Source organism: Babylonia areolata, chromosome 18 (assembly GCF_041734735.1).
Source record: "Babylonia areolata isolate BAREFJ2019XMU chromosome 18, ASM4173473v1, whole genome shotgun sequence".
Lineage (NCBI taxonomy): Eukaryota > Metazoa > Mollusca > Gastropoda > Neogastropoda > Buccinidae > Babylonia > Babylonia areolata.
In genome coordinates this window covers 28,007,724-28,034,689 of record NC_134893.1, presented here as the reverse complement: position 1 = coordinate 28,034,689, position 26,966 = coordinate 28,007,724, and the positions used below count along the sequence as shown (strand labels likewise).

General features: G+C 43.3%; 1 protein-coding gene and 2 long non-coding RNA genes across 4 annotated transcripts; all 3 read left to right on the top strand.

Annotated features, from left to right (window-relative positions):
* The first annotated feature begins 413 nt into the window (after positions 1-413).
* LOC143292620 (uncharacterized) lies at positions 414-9,582 on the top strand. Of its 2 annotated transcripts, none has more exons than XM_076603085.1 (4): positions 414-2,379; positions 5,447-5,589; positions 6,613-6,715; positions 8,862-9,582. In XM_076603085.1, exons 1-4 carry the CDS (start codon positions 2,336-2,338, stop codon positions 8,953-8,955), a joined length of 384 nt encoding a protein of 127 aa, XP_076459200.1. In that variant the 5' UTR covers positions 414-2,335; the 3' UTR covers positions 8,956-9,582. The 2 variants fall into 2 exon arrangements, with proteins under 2 accessions (XP_076459200.1, XP_076459201.1); XM_076603086.1 differs by having other exon boundaries at positions 415-2,379; positions 5,450-5,589.
* Positions 9,583-11,043: 1,461 nt separating this feature from the next.
* LOC143292622 (uncharacterized) lies at positions 11,044-16,439 on the top strand. The gene is made up of 3 exons (XR_013056668.1): positions 11,044-11,154; positions 13,700-13,799; positions 16,145-16,439. It is a non-coding gene; the product is annotated as an uncharacterized LOC143292622 (long non-coding RNA).
* Positions 16,440-22,909: 6,470 nt separating this feature from the next.
* On the top strand, positions 22,910-26,247 carry LOC143291921 (uncharacterized). Its single transcript, XR_013056602.1, has 3 exons — positions 22,910-23,029; positions 23,705-23,804; positions 25,989-26,247. It is a non-coding gene; the product is annotated as an uncharacterized LOC143291921 (long non-coding RNA).
* The last annotated feature ends 719 nt before the right edge of the window (positions 26,248-26,966 follow it).

Here is a 26,966-nt window from a genome sequence, read left to right as displayed (position 1 = left end):
AATGGTTAAGACGCTCGTCTGCCAGTATAGATAGTCCGTGAGGGTCTGGGTTCGAATCCTGCTCTCACCCTTTCTCCCACGTTTGACTGGAAAATCGAAGTGTGCGTCTAGTAATTCGGGTGAGACGAGAAATCGAGGTCCCGTGTGCAGCACACACTTAGCGCATTGACAAAAACAAACAAACAAAAAACAAAAAAAACAAAAAAACCCCAAAAAACCAACCACTTTGCACAGTGTTGTCCTCTGGCAAAATTCTGTAGAATTAATCCAATCTGATAGGTACACACACACACACACACACACACACACACACACACACATATATATATATATATATATATGTGTGTATATATATATATATATATATATATATATATATATATATATATATATATGCATGCACTCAAGGCCTGACTAAGCGCGTTGGGCTATGCTGCTGGTGAGGCATCTGCCTAGTAGATGTGGTGTAGCGTAGATGGAATTGTCCGAACGCAGTGACGCCTCCAAAAGAAACTGAACTTGAACTCTTCCATTCTTGAAACTCTTCACCGTTGTGTGTGCACAGCCTGGGAAGAGTCACCTTGCAGATGTAGGCTATGTATTCAGATGTGTGTCAAAGAGAAAAATAACACATGCTGTGGTTTCAAACGACTTGTCCTCGACTTTCTGAATTCAGGACATGGGAAAGACGCCTGGCTGATGTGTGCTATTTTTAATTAGAGCATTATCAGTATTCCTTTTTGAAGGCTTTTCGACTGTGGGTATACATACGGATAGATACGTTATCGCTGGTGTATACAGGTCATTTTAGCTGCTAACCTGGATGGGCGGCGAGTGAGGGGGTGGGGGCTGGGGGGTGGGGGGGGGGGGAGTAATGAGGGAATTGCCCAAGTGATTTTTGCAGGCATTGTCTTGCTGTGAAATATTGTCATGTCCACGGAATAAGGTTGTACAGGCTTGTTTATCGGTATCGTAAAATCGGTCAGAACTCAAAGACTGCTGTTCTCCAGGTAAAAGAGTGGTCTTTACTAAGGATGTGCGTGTCTCATAGATACACGTACGCACACACACGCACGCGCGCACACACACACGCACGTATGCACGCTCGCACCCACGCACGCATGCACGCATACACACACACACACACACACACACACACACACACACACACACACACACGCACACGCACACACAAATCAGATCACCTACACTCATGCTCCTTTCCATTCAAAGTCACACGCCCCAGCCCACTTTAACCACCTTCTTAGGAAGACAGTGGAGCGAATTCTTCCTGCACAGTGGTGGGACATTTCTGCCGAGGCCTGAGCGAATCAGACAGTGCATGCAATGCATTTGATCGTACTACATCGTACGTCGATCAGCACGTGCACACCATAATTCTATAAGCACCCGGGCCGTTCGATATGACTTAACTTGAATTCACATAAATGTGACACAAGCATCTATTACATGCGTCGTATGGTACGCGCTGCTGTTCGTCATGACAGGAGTCAAGAGGTTAAAAGACGTGACGAGTTCGATCACACTTGTCAACTGATGATGTTATGATGATGATGTTAATGATGATGGGAGAAGGGAGTCAACTGCCAGCTGGATGATTTCTTTTTTATTTCTTTTTCTTTAGATATAGCTTATAAGCCGAGCACTCACTGAGTGACCATTGCGGGGAGAAAAAAAATATGAAAGGCGTCATAGTTCTCGTGCAATTATGCCTTCGGATTTCGCGGTATCCGTAATTGGGCTACTTGCCAGAACTTCTTCCTTTTCCTAGTCACTGTTGATCTATGGCGATCAGCGTCTCAGCACATCAGCCCCCTTTTTTTTTTTTCCCCCCGGCCCTACTTAAAAACTGCTATTGTCGAATCACGATAATTAGCTGTGCGAGCGCGCCTTCAAGCATACTTGTGTGCTTCTCTTCAACCACACAATCTGAAGTGGTTTCACATTGATCCTTTGGTTTTGCTGTGTGCAAAGGGGGCGTGCGGGGATTCCCCATTGAACTAAAAATAGCTGCTAACGTCAGCTCGGTGTCCCGGATTTTGGCAAGGTTTCCGCTGAGTTCTATTGCGCAGTCCGACAATACACGAAAACGAGGAAGGTTTTACAATAAGAGTGCGGCTTACGCCCAAAGCAAATAATGTGAACGCTCGAAGCAAACATTCTCCGCTTCAGCTTTTTGGGACAGTGTGCAACCAGCTCCACTGAGAATAAGTGGATTTTTTTTTCAGCCGTAGCCATTTTGAAACCACGCCGCGCAGACAGCAGTGTTCGTAATAATTATCATATCATAGTGTCAGACTCAGAACACTCAACTATGGATTCCTTCATGGATTTCATGCCTCGTCTCCTCTACCATGGGTATGATCTTGTTGTACAGTTGTGTGTAACTGTTATACAGGCCATCATATTGCTTTCCTCGTGTGCCAGTATCATTTCAGTGTACACTGATGCTTTGCTTTCAGTGTTCCGCTTTCGATATTTCTGAGCTTTTGATCATTTACTGATAACTTGACACACACAGCGCCACTGAGAAAGAATCCATTTTGCTGCAGCTGCTCGAGATATTGATTGTTAAGAGCAATGCTGAGGGCTGACCAAAAGATTACTGAAAAGATCTGATGATGAAAGGTTGAGCCCCAAGCACTTGCACAAACTGAAAACTGACTGACAACAGTAGTCATTTATGGGAATCTTCGTGGCATGAATATGGTCTTTTCAACTAGGCCTACTGCTTTAATGCTTCAGCCAACAAAAAATCTAAATGAAACAGTGTAACTTCCTCCCCCCCCCCCCCCCCCCCCCCGCCCCCACCCCTCCCCCACCTACCCATACATACAACCTGCGAAAAAGCCCAAAACGAACATGTACTTCAGTGATTGTTATCGACTAGCAAAATGAAATATTGTAAAGAAACCTACACACACACACACACACACACACACACACACACACACACACACACACATGCAAAAATGTGACCAAACTAGCCCAAAATGAACATGCACTTGAGTAATTCGACGGGAAAAAATCCAGAAAAAACAACCATCAACCATAATTATATGTATACTGCAAGAGACTGGTGAGACATGTAACTTTGTGCTATGACTTCAAATGATATAAAACATTCAGCTGCTCCTGCTGCGATACTATCGACATATGTAGCAGGCCCACGAACCAGCAGTCATCTGCAGCGGACAGGGCTCCGTTCTTTCCCCACACTTATTTTGGTGAACAGGAGAGAGATAATGAAAGCCACTTTTTTTTTTCTTTCTTTCTTCTCATTGTCATTTGACTTTTCTTGTTTGTCTGTTTAATTTTCTTTATTTTCCCCACTCAGTACAATGCTGTTGTTGTTTTTTTCTTCTTTTTTTTTCCGGTGTGTATAGCATACACTGACAGACAGCACAGTGGCCGCTATGTTGTGTGTTTCATGCTGTTTCATGCTGAAGTAGTCCATGGCTTTGTGTGGCTGTCCTACAACACAGTCACTGTGTTGGCTTTGCATCTTACCTTGTTGCAATAAACCTTGCCAGTCTTCACTCTATGTGTGTGGGTTTGTTTGTTGTTGTTTTGTGTGTGTGTGTGTGTATGTTTGTATGAGAGAGAGAGAGAGAGAGAGAATGTGTGTACACACCGACACAGACAGACGAGAGAGACAAAGAGGGAGAGAGAGAGAGAATGTGTGTGTAAATGTGTACTGACGTCTCTCTCCCCCACACCCTCTCTCTCTCTCTCGTCTATGTCTTTGTGTCGGTGTGAGCTCACATGTGTATGTGCGTGTGTGTGTAATTGGTCGATTGTGTGTGTGTGGGGGGGGGGAGGGGGGGGGAGGGAGATATACTGATGATAAATGCCGTATGGTGTGCTTAAACAATAGATATATGACAAGTTGCCCTGTCAGCGTCGATAACAGTTGCAGCTCCCCACTGCAATGATTTAAAGTGGTCCTCGACGCCAGCTGTATTTTGCGGCATGTCATCGTTGTCTGTTATACTGAACATTCCGTATATCACCCATACCTGGTCAGCCTTGCTTCACATCTATATATACTGTGCACCATATCCCCAACTCCTATCATAGCCCACCTTCCTTTTTTTTTCTTCTTTATATATATATATATATATATTTTTTTTTTTTTTTAAGTTAAACTTAACAGTTACTCCACGATATCTTCAACGATTCGCCTTGCGCCCTCAATACCTGGTATACAGTGCACGACACCATCAACACGTATATATATATATATATGTGTGTGTGTGTGTGTGTGTGTGTGTGTACCGCTTCTATATATTCGCTTCCATTTCTGCAGCATATTTGAAGGCCTAATATTGTGAAATATAAACCACACACTTTAACACCCCTTGAAACTGACACTTGTATGCCATCGCAACATGCTACTCTAGTCTTTTAAAAATCCTTCGTACCTGATATCTGTGGACAACATCATCGCTGTGGACTATTTCTTCATTACCTGCTATAAGTTAAAACGTTGAAGGCCCCAGTGCCTTTTAGGCCATTGGGACTGAATCCATATCCACTGTTTCTAGGATTCGGCACAGGAAGGCGGGGCCCAGTTCTTTCCTTCCGCCGTTTTAACCTTCCCCAATCTAAGTCAGGTTCCCATCCACACCTGGGTGGAGTTAGAAAATCCGAGTAAGATGCGTTTCCCATGAACACACCACCGTAATGAAATCCTGATCACTGATGAACACTGGATCAGAAACCCAACGCCTATTTCACTGTGCTATGGCACCAACATGCCTGCTATTTTGTATGATAGTCGTGTCTGACCATGACCATCAAAACAACGGATGAGGAAACTGCTGTCCCAACTATCTGGGCGAGAATTTGATTACAGTGTAGAGTGTCTTGCCCAAGTTACATCCCGGCTCTCTCGGCCAATAGCGTTTTAGGACAATCGGTGTTGGGATGGTTCCTAAAAGCCAACTCCCCCCCCCCCCCCAAGGCTGCAGCATTAAAGACCAGAGTAATTTTGCCTCCTGGTTTTGAGTCATAGTCCTTTGCAAAAGAGTAAGCTGCAAATGATTTCCCATTGCAGTGGAGAAACCATTGATCACACAGTTCTCATATTGCTGTTGGCCCAACTGTAGGCTTTTGTCAATATGTGATTTTATAAGCTGAACGTTGGGCCGCCTGCTGTACTCTGCAGTATATCCCCAGTATTTTCTATCTGTGTGTGTGTGTGTGTGTGTGTGTGTGTGTGTGTGTGTGCCGATCACAGTACAAGTTGACCCTATAAAAGCAGGTTCACTGATGCATGCAATTCTACCTATTTTTCATTCTGTAATATTATCAATGTTTTACACAAAGAAACCAAGGACAGGCCTTCAAGGCCTGATCAGCGCATTGAGTTTATGCGAAGGTCATGCACCTGCATGCTGCTTTCTTCTTTTCTTTTCAACAGCAGATGTGGTGTAGCGTGTATGGATCCGTCCGCACGCTTTGACGCCTTGAAACAGGGACTGCAGGCTGTAGTCACTATGGGTGCCGGCACTGGGACACACAGGTCCAGAATGACCGTGCTCACGCTTCTCTTCTGGCTCGCTGGTATGTTTTGTGTGGCTTCATATCGCATTGCATTGTGTTGTGCTGTATTGTATTGTATTGTATTACTCTTTTGCCACAACAGATTACTCCGTGTTAAATTCGGGCTGCTCTCCCCACGTCGCTACACTGAGAGCGCCACCCTTTTTTTCTTCTTTTTTTTTTTTTCCTGCCTGCAGTTTTTATTTGTTTTCCTATCGAAGTGGATTTTTTCTGCAGAAGTTTGCCATGGGCAACCCTTTTGTTGCCATGGGTTCTCTTATGTGCGTTAAGTGCATGCTGCACACGGGACCTCGGTATATCGTCTCATCCGAATGACTAGTGTCCAGACCACCAATCATGGTCTAGTGGAGGGGGAGAAAATAATGGCGACTTTGCCGTGATTCGAACCAGTGCGCTCCGATCCTCTCGCTTCCTGGGCGGACTGTTCAGATTGTATTATGGTGTTTCAGCTGGGGCCAGCAGCAAAGTGAGAGCTGTATTATCAAAGGTTTCTCTAATAAAGTGGGAAATCATTTACAGCTTAAGTCTTTTGTGAAGGACTATGACTCTCGAACTTGGAGGAAAGATTGCACTGGCTACTTGTGCTGCAGCTTTGGGGCTACTCGGCCTTTGGGAACCATCCAAACGCAGACAGTCCCAAAACCCTCTTGGTCGAGTAAGCGGGGATGTAACTTGGGCAAGACACTCTCCACTATGATCAAATTCCAGCCCAAATAGTCGGGACAGCACTTGCCTCATCTGCTGTACTGATGTTCATAGTCAGACACGACTGACGATCATATGTATGCATTGTGTCATGCTGTTCATGTTGTGTTGTGCCGTGGTGTGCTTCGCTGTGCTGTGTTGTGCAGAGTTGATTGTATTGTAGGTCTATGTGTATGTCGTGTTTCAGACGAACGTGTGGGAAGAAAATATGTTTATGTGAGTGTGTGCGCGTGTGTGTGCGGGCGTGTACGTGTGTGTGTGTGTGTGTGTGTGTGTGTGTGTGTGTGTGTGTGTGTGTGTGCATCGACTGTGTGACAGCCTTCTTGGTGATGCCTGGGATCATGATGGGAGACTACATCCGCATGGACGAGCCCTGTCCGGAGGATGAGCCATGCCCTCTTCATCCTGATGCCGAGTGCTTGTAAGACAACGCCCTGTCCACTTCCCTCTTGTCTTGTCTTGTCATCCTTTCTTGTCAGTCCATCAAGTCAGTAGACGTATGGTCAGCCAGAGCATCCTGGAGCTCCGTGCGAGTAAGACAGTTCCTCCCTACATCTCTTTCTTGCTATCTCTTTGTGTCGGTCCTACAAATCAGTAGACACATGATCAGCTAGCTGCACACCCTTGACTTTCACACACATGCTTTCTGTTGTTTGGGATTGGTTTACAACAGCTAGTGTCCAAGTTCCACTCTGCCCTCAAATACACCTACCAACAAATGTGCATCAGTCTCGTTCTTGGACATCAGCATCTCTGTCCAACCTGACAGCAAGACTTTCTCCTGTAGAGTATTCTACAAACCCACTCTTACCTGCTCTAGCCATCAACAGACCACCAAGAGCAGCATTCCATACTCCCAAATCCTTGAGGCTGAAACTAATCTGCAATGACAACAGAGACTTTGATGAGGCCCAGGCTGATAAGATGTGTACATCATAAGATGTGTTCGTCAGTACCCACTAGCGTCCTCCTAAGACAACATGAATCTATGGAACGTGTGTGCTGCCGTATGGTTCCCCGAAGAGAGGCTCTGACTCACAACGTGACGGCAGACACTGAAGACCGTGCAGTGACTTTCGTTTTTCTCTTTTCACCCCTACAACCTGGGTGTATGCAATATCCTTTTGAGAAAATCTGTCGTGCTACAACAGGATACTTCAATTAACTTTTTACCGTTTTCCCGAAGCTCCCACTCATCGCCTTTACGAGGGAATAGAACCCTAGAAACATGCTGGATCGATTCTCGACTCACAAAACCCATATCCCATGGCTGCAAACACTGTGACATCGCCAAATGTAAAACTTACCTCTTTCATGACACCTCTAACGCATTCACTGGTCCAGTTGACAAGTTTTGTGTGAGGTCTGCACTCAGCTGCAGATCAGCCAACATAGTTTACATTTTAGAATGGCATGTGGGCGAGACTGGCTGAACCTTGAACGACTGCTTCACAGAACACCCAGTTAAAAGGACCCCATGTATCAACACTTCAGCGGCCCCCAACATAGTTTCATCCATGCCAGAATCGCAGGTGTGTGGCAAAACCCTATCAGCAGGACTTCCTGGAAGTTTGTGTAATCCTGCCGTATCACCCGCCTCGGCACACTCCACCCAGCGAACCTCAACACAAGGGAGTGACCAGCATGACTGGCCCTCCCCATTCCCCCTCTCCTTTCTACCCACTGATCGTTATTTGATTTCTTCCTGTTCTCCCTACCCCCATCCCCCTCCTCTCTCTCTCTCTCTCTCTCTCTCTCTCTCTCTCTCTCTCTCTCTCTCTCTCTCTCTTTCTCATACCACTTCCCGCCACTTTCATGTCCTGTGATTTACTACTGTTGCTGTTACTGTTGTTGTTGTTGTTACCACTCTGCTACATCTTTTTTGTGCGTTTTGCAGTGCAGGACAATTGAGAAATTACATGTTGCTTGTAACCGACCCTTTATAAGAATTAAGCATGATAAGACCCAAAATGACCCATATCATGAACACGTACCGTCACTTATCGCCTCAATCTGCCATTTTTTAAAACAAAAAAAAACTGAAAAAGCGGATCTCTGATTGGCACAGACTGAATTAATGAATCATAGCATATATCGAAGCTTTTTTCAGACTTTGCAAAATGGCTGCTGATTTGTTTAATGTCGGACTGAATTCGTATTAAAATTGACAACATCCCTCAAAAATACCAGTCAAAACCACGGACAATTAGTCACAACATCAACTAAAAGTAATATTGTTTCATCTACGTTTCCCCGTTAAAGTAGATTCCCAGAAAGTAGGATACTAAGATAGGGTTTTACCCATCTTTTATGTTATCGTCGTTTCTGTCTCCTTTAATCAAACCTTGTGTTTGTTCTCCTAGGCTGGTTGTATGGGCGAGACCTAGCAGCGCTAAGTTCGCTTATCATTTATTAAGAATGTTCAAACTCCACAGCAAATTCCATATACTTAGGAACATTCTTAGCTCTGAGCAAACTTAGCGCTGCAGAGATCGCCTCATCCAACCCGGCCCTGACTACCAGTCACTCTGACAATAAAGCGATCTTCTGCTGTGCACTGCTTGCAGTTTCGAGTGTATGTATGTGGACGCGGACGGCAATGGTCAGGACTGCATCTACAATTTCTACCTGGACGGCGTGCGAGTCGGTTGCTGGGCGTAATGATGACGTGTCAAGGGTCCCGCGTGAGCACGTGACTGGATGACCACGTGACTTGCTGGCCACGTGATTGGATGACCACTGATACACTGACCGGCCTGTCACCTGTCACCTTTTTCTTATGTCTGCCCCGACAGGGACTGGAGACTCCTCTGTGTGTCCGTGTTTTAAGTGAAGTCAGTTAACAATTTTTTTTTGACATTGTCGTGGTGATTGAGTTCGTGTCTCTTTGAGTTTGTGTGTGTGTGTGTGTGTGTGTGTGTGTGAGAGAGAGAGAGAGAGAGAGAGAGAGAGAATCCATTTATTAGATCATAGCCCCTATGAAGGGGTCAACAAACAATATATGTTACGTCGCACTTGTTCCAATGTACAGGAATAAAATAAAAATTTAATTAGATAACAACAAAAATAGAACAACATTTATGAAGTTGCAATTTCTCTGAATTTGAGTGCTTTATGCGGGAAGATAGACATATTTCACACGTTATTTTGCCGTTTTGAAGACATCGATAAACCCAGTGTACAAGGCTGTTGATAATATTTAGATGGAATATATTTTTTCTCTAATCTCTTTAAGTGCTGGACAGCTCAGCACAATATGTACTTCCTATCCTCTTTCTTTTTTTGTCATGATGGGCAAATCAAATCATTATCATTTGATTCACTGTATCAGTAACAATTAGTAGCCAACTAAATCTTGTGGTTATGATATATATATATATATATAGATATATAGATATATAGATATATATATATGTATATGCATGGAATCAACACAATGGTCTGGCCTGCTCTAAGCCCTGATTTAAACCCAGTTTGAACATTTCTGGGATCCTCTTCAACAACAGGTCGGTCAACCAGATCCATCCAAGGCCGGCAACAACGGCCCAGATGCAGCACAGTCTTAAACAACTTGGAACAACATTTCCAAGAGCAGCAGTAAACGGTTTGGTGCTCTCGATGACCTCGCAGGGTTCAGGACGTTACTGATGCCAATGGCGGACACACTCGTTACTGATCTGCCCTGTAGCCAACTGCCAAGAAACTTTTGCTGGTGACTGTCCCTTCTGAAAGTCTACACCTGTGTGCCACCATGTGGAGGTGAATTTGAATGTCATTGTGATTTGATGACCAACAAAAAAAAAAAAAAAAAAAAAAAAAAGGAATGTGGTTTAAGCCAATTGAATAAAAACGAAAACGAAAATTCGCATTTGTTTTGTGGATGAGTATATATATATATAGAGAGAGAGAGAGAGAGAGAGAGAGAGGAGGGGGGTATCGTGACGACCTCAGCACAGATAAACAACATTGGACAAAACTTAAACACCTTAACGTCAACAAAGAGAAAAGACCACATATCATGGGGAAGAAATAAATTTGAAGTTAATGTAAGCCAAAACATTCCTGAACACGCACACGTACACACCAACGCCCAGACACACACACACTCACTCTCACACACTTACGCACACGCATGCACACACACGCGCGCGCGGGCACACACACACACACATACACACTCTCTAACACATTAATACACACACTCACACATTTTTCTGTAGCACATTAATACACACACTCACACAATATACTCTCACACTTTGTCATTACCAATTCCCATCAGTTCATTAATAACACACGCGCGCGCGTGCATACACACACAAACACACCCCCACCCCTCGGTTTACCCACCAAACACACACACACACACACACACGAACATACAAGCGCATGCCCTTTCGTTTTGCTTCAAAGATCTACAAATGGCAGTGGGGTTTTTTTTGTGTCTGTTGATAACATTCAGATTGGGGGTGTGGCCACAACGTTGGGACTGGTGAAAAAAAAAAAGTCATTTGATGGATGAATTATAGGGGGTGGGGGTGGGGGGGCGCTCCGCAGGAGGAGGGGGGGGGGGGAAGGGCGGAGGGGTGGGGGGGGCACCTGGTATTAGTCAACCACTAGCTCTGTTTTTGTGTGTGTGTGTTTTTTTTTGGGGGGGTTGTTTGTTTTTCCCCACTCTGTGTGTGTGTGTGTGTGTGTGTGTGTGTGTGACAGAGACAGACAGACAGAGAGATAACAGCGCTGCCGACCCTATATAAAGCAGGTCCACTGGCAGTAGACTGCACTCACAATCGCTGCTAAGCCCTGTGACGCACGTCTTCTCCACAATGGCCAAACTCGCCCTTCTCTTCTGCTTCTGCGGTATGTATTGTACTGAGTCATGTTATACTTCATTGTATTGTATTGTATTGCATTGTACTGTATTGCATTGTATTACAATTGTTGAGTGACGTCCTATTTTTATCATCCTGGATCATTGCACCTATTGGTTACATTTTCATGGTTTGTGGGACCAAAAATCGGAATAAAAGCAAGATGGTGTCACGTTAGTTTAAGTGACTGAATCCGCATCAAAACTGAGTAAAATAACGTACAAAATAAGAGTCGAAATCCACTGAAAATGGGTTCCAACATCTGCTAATGGTGATACCGTTTCATTTATGCACAAAAATTGCCGGTAACTTTTCTTGACTTAGGATGCTAAAAATAGGACTTGGCCATATTGCATTGTATTCTTTGACTTTTCTGAGGATTTCCGATTTTCCTAGATGTAGGCCGTTCGTTGGTGTTGCGTTACCAGCAAGTCTGTCAGCTCGCTCATTTCCCTTAACATCTGCATGTCCCGGGCAGTATGACCATGTGAGTTTTTTAATCTGAAAGTTGCGCATTGCCTTATGCCACTCTGGGCTTCCCATTCCGTTTTCAATTTTCTGTATGAGGTTCATTGAGTCGGTTAGAATCATGGCATGTTGGTTTCCGGGCGTATGGATGGACGATAGCCACTGGAGGGCATGTGTCGCAGCTTCAACTTCCATCGTTAGGCTGGAGGTTGTGACTTTGTAGGCAGCATTCTCTTCCCAAATTGTTTTTCCATTTTGTTTCGCAGTGAATCCCCAACCGGATTGGTCTTTGGTGACTGAGCCATCTGTGTATATGATGATGTCCTCTTCTTTACTGTTTTCTTCTATGAGTAGCTTCACTTCCGCATCAGTTTTGCCCTCTGGCCATTCCCGAACAATGTCTTCCTAGAGTGGGTGAAATGGCTGTGTTGAATAGATGGTTGAGGTTTTCGGGGTTTTTTCCCCCATTCTTTTGTTTCTTTCACATCTGTGAAACTGCATGTTTGGCGCATATCTGTTATGCATGTGTGGGTGTATGTGTGAATGTGTGTCTTCATGTTTTACATTTATTTGCTTATTTATCATCATTGTTGTCTTATTTATTTACTTATTTATGGTCAGGTATCTGCTTGGCAGATGTGGTGTAGCGTATATGGATTTGTCCGAACGCAGTGACGCCTCCTTGAGCTACTGAAACTGAAACTGCATCGTATTGCATAGCATCATGTAGTATTGCGGTGTCTTGTGCTGAATAGTATTGTTTATTGCATCTTGTTGTGCTTTTTCTGTCTTGTGCATTATTGCGTTGATTTCTATTGTACATCAGAGAAACGCGTGGAAAAAAAAAAGTTCCGCACAAAAAGAACACAAAGCGCGCACAAAAAAGATTGAATAAATAGAAAGAAAAAATGTCTAAATATAAGAGGAAGGAGTGAGTGAAACAGAATTTTATTTGGAGAGGTAAAGTAAACGCACTACTTTGTTTATATCAATAGTGTTACTGTCCACAGACGCGATACATAACGTTTGTGTAAGTACCAGTATTTAAGAAGAAATAAAGTTATTAGTGTACTGTGTCTACACTGTTTTCAATGGTATACATTTAAAACTGGGGACATCGAAGCTTTACTTTGAATAAAGACGAACAACATAAACATAATTATACATAAATATCAAATGAAAAACAAAATGAATGAAACGGTTCAAATAATTATTGTGGATTAATATCGCGACGATGATACTTTTTTGACAATTAAAAGAGGACAACAACGACATAATAAAATCAGTATTGTTGCATGTCAGTAACCAACAGATAGTGTTCTTTGTTATGTGTGTCAATCGAGGGATGAACAGTGTGCAGTTTTCCTCCTTATCAATAGTCATGACATGGTCCTTCACGCAGTTCGTGAAGTAGGCTAATCGGTCATTGAAGCAGTTTGTATTTGATGTAGGAGAGTGCACCAGTCTTTAGGATGAGGCGAAAAAAACGAGGTTCCTTGTGCAGCATACATATAGCGTACGTAAAAGATCCTACGGCAACAAAAAGATTGTTCCTGGCTAAATTCTGTAGAAAAATCTTTAATTAATATTCTTTTTATGACAGAAGAAAAGGGTGGCTCTGTACTATGCGGTACGACAGTCTGAATATCACACACAAACATGCAATGCAATATCATGATACAGTACAATGTTATGATACATTTGATAGCAATTGTTATTCAGATGGCACCCGCTCACACGTTCAGTTAAGTTTGTATTGCATGAAAATTGGTTTGTTTAAGAATCAGAATCAGAAATTTTCATTTCTCATAAAAGTCATAGTTTTACGAGACACCTGAACTGAAAGCAATGGTCCGTCGTTATGCACATTTTTTATTTTTTTTAGTCTTGGATGTTTTTTATCGAAACAGTCGTAAGTGTTCTGCAGTGTTGCAGTCTTGATCAGTCATTACCATTACCGACGGAATCGCTGTATTTGTTGTATGTTCACTCGAGCGCACACGTGTGTGTGTGTGTGTGTGTGTGTGTGTGTGTGTGTGTGTGTGTTGATCCCCATCATGTCACAGCTGCCTTGATGGTGACTGGGATCATGGGAGACTACATCCGCATGGACGAACCCTGCCCGGCTGATGAGAAATGCCCTCTGCACCCTGACGCCCAGTGCTAGTGAGACAATGACTTCACTGTCCATGCCTTTCTCTACCTTTCTTTTCCTTTTTGAAGGCTTCTGTAAACTTGATAGAAGTGTATTCTATACGATTCAGAGTTTGACACGTTTTTTTTTTATGGCTTTAGTTGCATGCAAGTCACTGACGGAGCACATTATTTTATGTTCATTCTTTTTTTTTCCTTTTTTTCTTTCCCTTCTCCATATTTCCTCTCTCAAAAGTGTTCTGCATACAGTCAAGTGACTGTATTCGTTGGCCTAAAAAAGGAAAAGAAATGAAGAGATAGATAGTAAATTAATAAAACTCTAAACACTCTGCCTTGCTATCGCACCCTCTATGCAGTTGAGACATGATCAACTTGAACATTATGGCGTTCTGTGCAAGTAAGACAATTCTTATTCCTCTCTATCTCTGCCTTGCTGTCACATCTTATCAGTCATATAAGTCAGCAGACACATATGATCAACTAGATCCTCTCTCGACATTAGTTGCCGAAAAACAAAGCATCCTGTATCTTTTATCCTCAATACTGTTAAAAGCATAATAATATAATTAACGTCATCAGATTTAACACGTTCCATTCTACTTTTTCATCCGACAATGACCAATCAGACTGCGTATGATTGGCTATGTGCAGTTTGATTGGTCATCGCAGAGCCCATGTCGAATGAAATATTTAAAAAAAAAAAAAATATAAAAAAACAGGACAGGTCATGAGACATCAAATTTTCCTAAGGCATGAGGAAACTTTACAGTCAACGATGATGGCATGGATACTTATTTAGCTTCCGGTCAGAGACCAAGGTTGAAGCGCTTTATAAATACGTCATATGCACAACGGGCTTCCTACCTGGATAGAACCGACTGAGACCTGCCTTTGGGCGCCCATCATACATTTCCTGTGTCATTCAGTTTTCAAGTACGCACACACACTCACTCACACAGACGTGTAACCTTTTACGAGTATGACCGTTTGTTTATTTTTTTACTTCGCCATATAGGCAGTCATATACTGTTTTCGGGGGTGTGCATGCTGGGAATGTTCTTGCTTCTATAACCCACCGTGGGCAAAACCCTGACATGGGACACAGTATTCTTAACTTGGTATTTGATCTTTTGCGTGCGTATATACACGAAAGAGGTTTAGGCACTAGCATGTCTACACATGTTGAAAAAATCTCCACCTTTAATCCATCAGGTGCGCTGAAACCGGGAATCGAACTCATGAAACTGGTGAGAATCCAATCGCTCTGACCATCAGGCCAAAACAGGTTAACGTTCACCAAGGGAATGCACTCCGTACCTAAACTGTCGTTGCCCAATATAGTGAACTGTTCCCCTTTAGTCATTACATGCGCTTGTTACAATATCATGCATGCCAATTACAGGATGTTCCGAACCAATTTTGGTCAAGATGCTTAATATACAGTGTTAACAAATAATTGTATAATTGAATTAGTAAAGTTTAGAACAACCACTAATGCACTATCTGTTGATGAACAGCGTCTTGACAATGTATCCACATATGAAAGAATCTTTATTAAAAAAAAAAAGAATGTTCCACTAACGACACTGTTGATGAGTTTCAGTGTTTCTGTGCCCCCTTTTTGACAACGTCAAACAAAAATGTTTGTCTACATACTACAGAACCTGCTCAAACTTCATACAATTTTACTTGTTGTTTTTTGAAAGAAATACAAAGCAAGAGAGTACCGTCAAAATTGCAATCCTTTGTCTCTTCATTACGTATTTTCTTTTCGGTAGAACTTTGTCTGTTGACAGGGAAAAATAGTTAAGTACTAAGGAAAATTTCACATGTTCTAATGTAGATTTGTAGATGCTTGTTCGCATTACTATTCAATAACTAAGGAAAAATTGACTCAGTTGTTGGTTTAGTACATAGTATTTGCTTCTATGGTAGAGTTGTTAGCTTTTGTTTGGTTATTTGTGACGCCACTTTTTTGTTTTGTTTGTATGATGTGTACAAGATATGTATGGTTGTATTGTTTCAGAGGTCACGTAAAATAAACTTTTTGCCTTGCCTTGCCTTGCCTTATTTTGCCTTGCCTTGTTCTCCTGATATCCAGTCACTGACCCTGGATAAAGCGTTCTTCTACTGTGTACTGATTGCAGCTTCGAGCGTATGAGTGTGGAAAAAAGATGTATGATTACATTGTTTCAATGCCTCCGGGAGTCACGTAAAATAAAACCTCTTGCCTTGCCTTGCTTTGCCTTGTCTTGCCTTCTCTTGCCTTGCCTTGCCTTGCTTTGCCTTGGCTTGGCCTCCTGATAATCAGCCACTGACCCCGGATAAAGCGTTCTTCTGCTGTGTACTGCTTGCAGCTTCGAGTGTATGAATGTGGACGCCAACGGAAATGGCCAGGACTGCATCTACAACTTTTACGAGAACGGCGCTCGGGTTGGATGCTGGGCGTATTGATGACGCGTCAAGGGTCTGTGAACACGTGACGTGTCAAAGAGGTTGTGCGTCACTGTGACCACGTGACTACATGGCTGACCACGTGACTGGCTGACAAGCATACCACCTTGCTGATGTCTGTGCTGCAGAGTCCACAGACTGTTGTGTTGTGTGTCCGTGTCATGTGGAGCCAATAAATTTCTTTTTTTTCGAACTGAAGTGGTGACTGGTTTCCAGTGTGTGTGTGTGTGTGTGTGTGTGTGTGTGTGTGTGTGTGTGTGAGCGTGAGTGAGTGAGTGTGATCAAATTGTATTCCTGAGTAAACTATTCAGGCACAGAAGCGCGCGCACACACACACACACACACACACACACACACACACACACACACACAACCACCACCACCACCACCACGACACCACTACCATCACACCACCACCACCTCAACCACCACAAACACAACCACCACCTCCACATCACTGCCACCAGCCATGCCTCCTCCATTACCTCCACCACCTTTTTCTCCACCACCACATGATATACACACACAGAGACGTAGCCAACAATCGCAGTCCCGCGTACATGAACTTTCGTTACGGTGAAGTATACTTCGTTGTTATTTCAAATTGTTTGTTTGTTTGTTTGTTTTTTTTTTGTTTTGTTTTTTTTGGGTTTTTTTTCATCATAATTATTAGTTATGTATGTACGCTTATATATATATTTTTTTTTTTTTTTTCTCTCAAGGCCTGACTAAGCGCGTTGGGTTACGCTGCTGGTCAGGCATCTGCTTGGCAGATGTGGTGTAGCGTATATGGATTTGTCCGAACGCAGTGACGCCTCCTTGAGCTACTGATACTGATACTGTTATTTCAAATCGTAAATATCGAATAAAGACGACGCTTCAAAATAAATGAAAACGCAAATACATGTATGCTGCGCTTTTTTTTTTTTTTTCTTTTTTTTCTTTCTTTTTTTTTTTTTTTTTTTTTTTTTTTTTTTTTTTGTAAACGAGAGAGGAATCGCCTTCGTGGCTGTGCTATGATTCCTACTGAATTCACCTGATGAAGCAGATACGGTTTGGGACACACACACACACACACACACACACCCCAAAGAGAAACTTCTATTTGCATTCTTGGGTGGAACAGGCATATGCAGTTTGTTCGTTTTTGAGATTGATGGAAGGATTGTGGAAGAACAAATGGGTTAGAATAGTGTTTCTCGGTGTCTGCGCTGGAAATGGGCCAGTTGGCGAACGGTTATGCGGCGATCCTTCAAAATGGCGGGGCAAGGTGGGGAGCAGTCTCTGTTCTCCTGCCTACATTTTCTGCAGACATCTTTTTTTATCTTTTTTTATCTTTTTTTTTTTTTTTGCTCCCCCATCATGTGCACTGTTTCAGTGGCATCACTCCCACTCCCACGCCAGCCACTCATTCCGTGTCTCCTCCCATACACAGCCACACCCCGGGTTCGTCTGTCACGGTCCCAGTCCCAGTACCGGCAGTCCACAGGGAACCATCGATGTTTGGTCGTCAGGAAGCCACACACCAATGTAATACAATACAATACAATACAATACAATACAATACAATACGTCTTTATTAATCCGATTGGAAATTACATGTGCATTCAAAGGCTTGTCACTCACACCAATCAGTCTCTCAGACCGCAATCGAGTCTAACGTATAATATATGAATATAGCAATTTTTTTATATACTAAATATGGAAGTGATAAAAACTTAACAGCTTGCTTTATAACGCAGTAAGAGAAATTATAACATGTAATAGAAAAACTCAAAAGCGCTATTTCTGGATAAAAGACACTATGATAGAATTATCATTTTGTTATTACAAATTCTTCCCTGGCATTTTGTATAATAATAAAGGGACCAGACCTCATCTTCGTCGTCTACTCAGCGGGACTCACTCCCTCGAACAATAGTGATGGATGGCCTAGAGGTAACGCGTCCGACTAGGAAGCGAGAGAATCTGAGCGCGCTGGTTCGAATCACGGCTCAGCCGCCGATATTTTCTCCCCCTCCACTAGACCTTGAGTGGTGGTCTGGACGCTGGTCATTTGGATGAGACGATAAACCGAGGTCCCGTGTGCAGCATGCACTTAGCGCACGTAAAAGAACCCACGGCAACAAAAGGGTTGTTCCTGGCAAAATTCTGTACAAAAATCCACTTTGATAGGAAAAACAAATAAAACTGCACACAGGAAAAAATACAAAAAAGTGGGTGGCGCTGTAGTATAGCGACGCGCTCTCCCTGGGGAGAGCAGCCCGAATTTCACACAGAGAAATCTGTTGTGATAAAAAAAAGAAATACAAATACAATACAACGAAACCTTCACACAATACCAAAACCCAAACCCCTGAATAAACTGAACCTTAATTCATTTACGGGCGCTAACCAAACTGTTGTCTTTCCCCACTGATGCAGCTTAGCTCAGTCTCCGAAGTGTTTGGAAATCACAGGAAAACAAAGCTTAGCCCAAGACAGTGTTCCAGAACTTGAAGAAACAAAATTTACAAGAAGCATGTCCAAAACTGCAGTTGCACGGGTGAAAAAGAGCTGCATGCTGCTGATGAAAACAAGGTGAGATTTGGAATCAGGGGACAGTCATGGTAAAAGAAGAAGAACAAGAGAGGCAAGGCCTTCAAGACTCACTTGTGATACACTTTTTAAAAAATCCAAGCTTTTTATGTATTGAGTATAATGCAACCTAGCATCCAACCTAGGAGACAGACCAGGAATTGAAGTTTGTTCGGTCATACAAAAAACAAAAAACAAAACAAAACAAAACAAAAATGGGAGGATGTATATGCTGAGAGAGAGAGAGAGAAACACGCACACATACGCACGCATGCACGCACGCACGCACACACTCACGCACGCTGTTCGTTTCAGTTTATAGTTCAGTGTGTAACCTATGATACCTGTTGTATCGTTTTCATTTAAGGTTCAATGTGTTATCTGCATCCCTTTCAGTTCAAGTGCAGTTCTACATTCCAGTACCCATTTCAGTTAGAGTTCTGTGTGTGAACCATGAAACAAGACCTTAGAAACAGACACACAACACACGCTAAAGACAAGACTGAGTGTTTTTGCATGTTCGTGTACAATGCCCAAGAGGGAGTAGGGGTGGGGGGTGCGATTATCGTCCTTTGTTGGGGGAAGGAGGGTGTTGTCCCCTGTCGCCTCTCTCTCACCTACATGAAAACTTCTTCCTTTTTTGTGTGTGTGTTTTTTTTGTTTTTTTTTTTCTCAATCCTTGCATCTGAAAAGCAAATGACAGGCAGAGAAGAAGAAAATAGAGTAAAATGCTTTATTGTCGTGACACCTTTTATCGAATAAGTTACAGAATGTATGTGCAGTTGTATGTATGAATGTATATGTTTAGCAAAGAGGGCCTGGGACAATCCCCTGCTGACCATCAACACCAAGATGCAGGTGTACCAAGCCTGTGTGCTTAGCTCTACGGCAGCGAGACATGGACACTCTACTCTCGCCAAGAACGCAGACTCAACACATTTCACCTGCGCAACCTCAGGAGAATTCTGGGCATCACGTGGCAAGACCGTGTACCAAATAAGAAGGTCATTGACCAGGCAGGCACTCCTGACCCGGCGCTGTCTGCGATGGATCGGTCACGTCAGACGAATGGATGACGGGCGAATCACCAAGGAGATCCTTTATGGCGAGCTCGCCACTGGTTCCAGACCTGCAGGAAGACTTGTCCTACGCTACAGGGACGCCTGCAAACGAGACATGAGGGCAGGGGACATGGACCCAGCAGGTTGGGCGGCGGTGGCTGAAGACCGCAACAGCTGGAGAAGGACCGTGAGGGTATGTGTCCAGAGGAGCAAGGAGAAGAGAGAACAGTACTGGGAAGAGGGAAAAGAGCGCAGACGGCAGAAGGCGGAATCCGTACCCTCTGAGCCAGGCGCGACTTTCACCTGCGACAACGGCCACAGAGCCTCCCGATCCAGAATCGGACTGTACAGCCACAGCAGGCGCTGCAACTCAACAACCTGACTGAACAAGGCGCAGAGTTCCATTGACTCCTGTGAAAGACGGACCCCAATTAATCAATCATATGTTTAGCTGTATATATATGTATGATTTTATGTATATGTGTATGTGGTTGTATGTATATGCATGCATATGGCAAACTGAAAACAATAGGGGTAAAGGACAAGGAAATAGTGCCAGAGAAATTGCACATGTATACATTTGTGCATGTGCAAGAATAGTTGTGGTTGTCAGTCTTCTAAATGTGTGCATTATTAAACCTATTCTGTATTTTGTGTTTATGTCGTTGTTGTTGTTGTTGTTTTAATTACTGTGGCTAAAAATAAGGGAAAATGTCTTGACAAATGCGCCAAGAGGAATCAATCATGTCTGGCTTTGCTGAAAAGAAAACAATAAAAACATTCTTTCACTGTTCTCTGTGTGTTTTCAGACTGAAGAGCGTTTTTTTTTTCTTTCAATTAAAAAATTACAATTGTTTGTACTGTCCGTTTTTTGTTTCTTTTCAATTATCTCGTGTGCGTATTGAATGGGTGAATGGGTGAATGTGTGTGTGTGTGTGCGCGCGCCTCTTACTCACAACTTCTCCTTTGTTAATTAAATGCGACTCACTGTGCATGTTTGCGTGTCTGCGTACTTTTCTTTCTTGCGTGCTTGCTTCTTTGTGCGCGCATGTATGAGCGTGTGTGTGTGTGTGTGCGTGCGCTTTTCCGGGTGCGAGCACGCATGAGTGCATGCGTTTTTATTTCTTCATCTCTCTCGCAATTATGCTAGCTCTCTCCAAATACTGACCCTGAAATAAGTAAAACTTATTGGTATTGAAAAACTAAGGCAATCTAAAATAGAAATGTAGTGTTCAAACTCTTTCTGGAATATGTGTTGTAAGTCATTCGGATGAGACGATAAATCGAGGTCCCGTGTACAGCATGCACTTAGCGCACGTAAAAGAACCCACGGCAACAAAAGGGTTGTTCCTGGCAAAATTCTGTAGAAAAACCCACTTCGATAGGAAAAACAAATAAAACTGCACGCAGGAAAAAATACAAAAGAAATGGGTGGCGCTGTAGTATAGTGACGCGCCCTCCCTGGGGAGAGCAGCCCGAATTTCACATAGAGAAATCTGCTGTGATAAAAGGAATACAAATACAAATACAAATTATACAAATAAGAAGAAGACATATTCTGTTCCTTTTAAAAACATTCATACATATTTTACTAATGAGTGTAAGGAGAGTTTATTATGTTGTTTTCTGGTGAAAGATCCGACTTTGGAACACCAAACAAAATATCAGTATCTGTGCATGAGTATATGGAGAGTTTATATATTTGTAGCTTCCTTGTAATAGACCCGACTGTGGAACTCCAAACAAACTATCAGTAGCTGTTAAAGTGTGAGCCTTTTCTTCTATAATCATCTGTACAGAAGCTTTACACAATCGGACATTCACAGGAAATAGTGTTCAATAAAAATCTACCTGTAATTCCTGATTACTTACCGCGTCTTGTCTTATGCCTTCGAAACATTTACCTGCAACTCTGGGTCACATACCTGCAATAGTGTGTTACATGCACAGTAGTGAACTTGTTATTCTTTGCAGCACGTTACAGCAAATATTAGATTAGTGTTGTCTTGCAATATGTCATGCCATTGTGTGTTGATTTATGGTGACCCAGCTTATCACAAACTGATGGACATTATCACTGTGTGAGTAAGTGAGGTCAAGGTTGATTTGATCTGTTTTATATATTAAAAAATGGAAAATGAACACTGGTGACGGTTTACGTTTTATCATCATTTATTTTTCCCTTCGATCAACATCTCATGTAAACGCTGACTTGTTTGTTCGAGATTGTACGTTTGTGTGTGTGTGTGTGTGTGTGTGTGTGTGTGTGTGTGTGTGTGTGTGTGTGTGTGTGTGTGTGTGTGTGTGTGTGTGTGTGTGTGTGTGTGCGAGAAAGAGAGAGACAGAAAGAGAGGCAGGCGGACACAGAGAGACAGACAGACACACACACACACACACACACACACACACACACACACACACAGAGATTCACAATTTCTTATATGTAGGCCTCCTGACATGTGGGAAGAAAATCATAACTGTCAGTGATGTATTCCTCTCTCTGTTTCATTGTAAAAACGACATACGTCGCTACGCCTCTTGTATTGCTTGTGATTTCGGTACAAAACAGCCGTGTGTTCAACACATCGACTGGACAGTTGACATGTATATGTTTAGCTAAGTATTTGTCCCTAATCGGTTCATAACCTTTGTGGTGCATAGTAGAAATGCAAAAAATATATTCAATTTTGTTCGAAAAAGGACATGGAGAGAAAGAGTGGGAGAGAGAAAAAGACACCGAGAGAGACAGACAGACAGAGAGAGAGAGAAGGAGAGAGGGACAGAGAGAGAAAGAGAGAGAGGGGGTGGGGAGACAGAGAGAAAGAGGGAGAGAGAGAAAGAGAGAGAGAGGAGAATACGCATACATCACGGTGCTTCGCTGATAAGGTTCTAATAAGGAGTGTGGGAAGATAGCGATTTGATGGATGACTGCTTGAGCACTTGACTGCCACCTGGTGACAGTCTCGTGTGTGTGTGTGTGTGTGTGTGTGTGTGTGTGTGTGCGTGTGTGTGTGTGTGCGTGTGTGCGCGCGCTGGCCGACCCTATAAAGCAGGTCCACTAGCAGTAGGCTGCACTCACAATCGCTGCTAGCACTGTGACACACGTCCACTTCACAATGGCCAGACTCACCCTTCTCTTCTGCTTCTGCGGTGAGTTTTGTATTGCCGTGGTGTTCTGTGGTATGTTGTAGTGTAGTGCAGTGTGGTGTTGTCTAGTGTAGGGTAGGGTAGGGTAGTGTAATGTAGTGTCGTGTAGTGTAGTGTAGTCGAGTGTCGCGCAATGCTGTGTTGTGTTGTGGTGGTGGTGTTTTTTTTTTTCTGGCATGTATTGTGCTGTGTTGTAACTTATTGAAAGGAATATAAGAAAGAGGGAGACAAGAGAATAATCATAATTAGTTTCGTACTTTCATCAGTGTTGTGTGTATCCGAGATGAGAGTGTAGACATAAATTATAGGTTTCATCAAACTAACGTTTGTCTCTGGACTGTGTATGTGTGTGTGTGGTTCAGAATCATAACTTTTTGTTTGGTGTGAAAGTCACAGACATGTGACGCAACAAGATTTAAGTACAATTAGTAATTACGCATCCACACAGGGAAAAAATACTCTTTCTTCAGAAACATAGTGTAGTTTGTCCTTTCTAACATTGTCTCTTTTATGAAAACTGTCATCAGTCTACTTCATTACCGTTGTGTGAACATCACCATCACTAATTTATTAGATTGATTGTTTTGCTGTGTGTTCATTGGACTTGTGTGTGCGTGTGTGTGTGTGTGTGTGTGTGTGTGTGTGTGTGTGTGTGTGTTGATCCCCATCATGTGACAGCTGCCTTGATGGTGACTGGGATCAAGGGAGACTACATTCGCATGAACGAACCCTGCCCGGCTGATGAGAAATGCTTCCTGTACCCTAACGCCCAGTGCTTGTAAGACAATGAATTCTCTGTCCACATCTCTACTTTCGCTATCGCTCCCTCTCGTCCTAATAAGTTGGCACATGATCGGCTAAAACATCATGAGCTATATGCTAGTATGACAATATCTATGTTGGTGTCAGGCCAAAAGCTTGCAGCTGGGCCAACAGCAAATTGACAGCTGTATGATCAATGTTTTTTTCCCCATTGCTATGGGACGTGGTTTATAGCTCAGTCTTTTATAAAGGGCCAAGACTCTCTAACTAGGAGGCAAGACTGGACTGGATTTTAGTGCTGCAGCCTTGGTGGCTAGCTGGCCTTTGAGAACCATCCGAACACCGACTGTCCTAAAACCATTTTGGCCGAAAGAGTGATGGGTGTAACCTGGGCAAAACACTCTCCGTTATCACTAAATTCTAGCCCAGATACTTGGGAATGCAGTTGCCTCTTCTGTTGTGCTGATGGTCATAGTCGGACACCACTATCATACGTCAGTTCTTATCAGTTACACACGTCAGTAGACATGTAGTCAAATGGATCCCTTTCGTTGAAAGAGACTTTTGTTGTTTTTTTGTTTATTCCCGAGAACACAAAACTTTTTTGCATCTTCTCTCCACACTGCCAAAGCACACCACATCGTCTGATGATTGATAGATATGAATGATTTGACGGGCGCAATAGCCGAGTGGTTAAAGCGTTGGACTTTCAATCTGAGGGTCCCGGGTTCGAATCTGGGTAACGGCGCCTGGCGAATAAAGGGTGGAGATTGTTCCTATCTCCCAGGTCAACATATGTAATGTGCAGACCTGCTTGTGCCTGAACCCCCTTCGTGTGTAAACGCAAAACAGAAGATCAAATGCGCACGTTAAAGATTCTGTAATCCATGTCAGCGTTCGATGGGTTATGGAAACAAGAACATACCCAGCATGCACACCTCCGAAAACGGAAGATGGCTGCCTACATGGCGGGGTAAAAACGGTCATACACGTAAAAGCCCACTCGAGAACAGAGAGTGAACGTGGGAATTGCAGCCCACGAACAAAGAAGAAGAAGACACTCAAGCTGGGTGCCGCATTTCCGTGAAGCCCCAGCAACATTGGCGAAGTGTTGGTCCTTTGCTTTACTGAAGCAGCGCATGAGTGCTAGCCCATGAACGAAGAAAGAAAGGAAAGAATGAGCGGCACAACATCAGTGCTGATTAAATGGCACGCAGGCTGGGAGGCAGTGGGAATTTTGTTTAGTGTCCTGTTACACACATAACTGTGAATGTAGACACTTTACTACAGCATTGATTTTCGCATTCTAATGCTATCGTTTGAAAGGTAGAAAAGGAGGGGCAGGGGGTTGAATGAGTTGATGGATAACCGGGTATGAACAGAAAAGTGCACCTGAAGAAAATTACTTGATAGACTTCGTAAAAGAGAAGTCGTTAATTCAACAAGGTAGATAATTGATAATGAACGTAAAAAGTCAATAGTATCAACTTCTCCAGTGACTTGTGATGGCACGCATTTGTTTTCTTCTTCTTCTTCAGTCGTGGGCTGCAGCTCCCTCGTTCACTTGTATGTACACGAGTGGGATTTTACGTGCATTACCGTTTTTACCCCGCCATGTAGGCAGACATTCTCGTCCAAAACAGCATTATATCTGATCACTGTAAAGGTCAGGCATAGACTGATCCTGTAGCAGGCTGTTATATTGACATTCTTCTTCTTGAGTAAAATTCTCTTTTAATCGAAAGTTTGCGGGGGGTTTTCGACGGACGCAACAGCCGAGTGGTTAAAGCGCTGGACTTTCAATCCGAGGGTCCCGGGTTCGAATCTCGGTAACGGCGCCTGGCGGGTAAAGGGTGGAGATTTTTCCCATCTCCCAGGTCAACATATGTGCAGACCTGCTGGTGCCTGAACCACCCCCTTCGTGAGTACACGCAAGCAGAAGATCAAATACGCACGTAAAAGATCCTGTTATACATGTCAGCGTTCGGTGGGTTGTTATGGAAACAAGAACATACCCAGGATACACACACCCCCAAAACAAACGGGGAGTGGCTGCCTACATAACGGGGTAAAAAAAAGGTAATACACGAAGAGGCCCACTCGTGTGCATACGAGTGAACGTGCAAATTTTTGCAGACCACGAGCGAAAACGAAAAAGAAGAATCGAAAGATTTTCTGATGTGCTGTCGTCTCTTTGCAGCTTCGAGTGTATGAACGTGGATGCCAATGGTAATGGACAGGACTGCATCTACAACTTTTACGACAATGGCGTCCGTGTCGGTTGCTGGCTGTGACGTCTTTTCGCCGATGACGTGTCAAGGAAGGACGTGGACACGAACACCGGCCTTCCCTCTGACCACGTGACAGGCTGACCACGTAACTCCCTGACCACTCCAGCCTGAGGCTGTTTTGTGTCCGTGTTTATGTGAAGTCTATACAGTTTTGTTTTTGTTTTTAAATGCAGTGGTGATTAATTTCGAGTGTGTGTGTGTGTGTGTGTGTGCGTGCGCGCGCGTGCGTGCGTGCGTGTGTGTGCGTGCACCAACGCGTGTCCACGTGTATGTGTGTATATACGATTGTGCGTCTACAATGGTGTGTATGTGTGCGTGCGTGCGCGTGTGTGTGTACGCATGGTGTGTGTGTGTGTGTGTGTGTGTTTGTGTGTGTGTGAACGTGACAATGACCACATAGACAAATAAACGCAACACTGGGCATCAGAGTGAAAGAACCCCCGAACACCAACAGAGGGCATAGAGCAGAAACAGTGCACTGACTGGTGAACAACATTTCACCACAAAATCCCGTGTTTCCTATCAAAACTATCCCCACCGAGAAATTAAAAAAAAAAGAAACGAAAAGAATAATAATAACTTCTTTTTTTTTTCTTTTTTTTAAAGAGGTACCAAGGAAATCATGTAAGAAAAGCCATTTGTGGACACACATAAAGAATGTTGAACAGGACTAAACCATCGGATACTCGGTAGTATTTCCTCAAGTAGTATAACTAATTGTTTAATGACCTCTTGGGGTATGAAGGAGGAGCAGTCAGTACGTATTGTTGGCAATTCTCCATCTGATGTTAAAGTTAGGCGTACACACACACACACACACACACACACACACACACACACACACATTTCTCGGTTACAGGATCAGTCTCCTTTTTCTGTAACGAGCA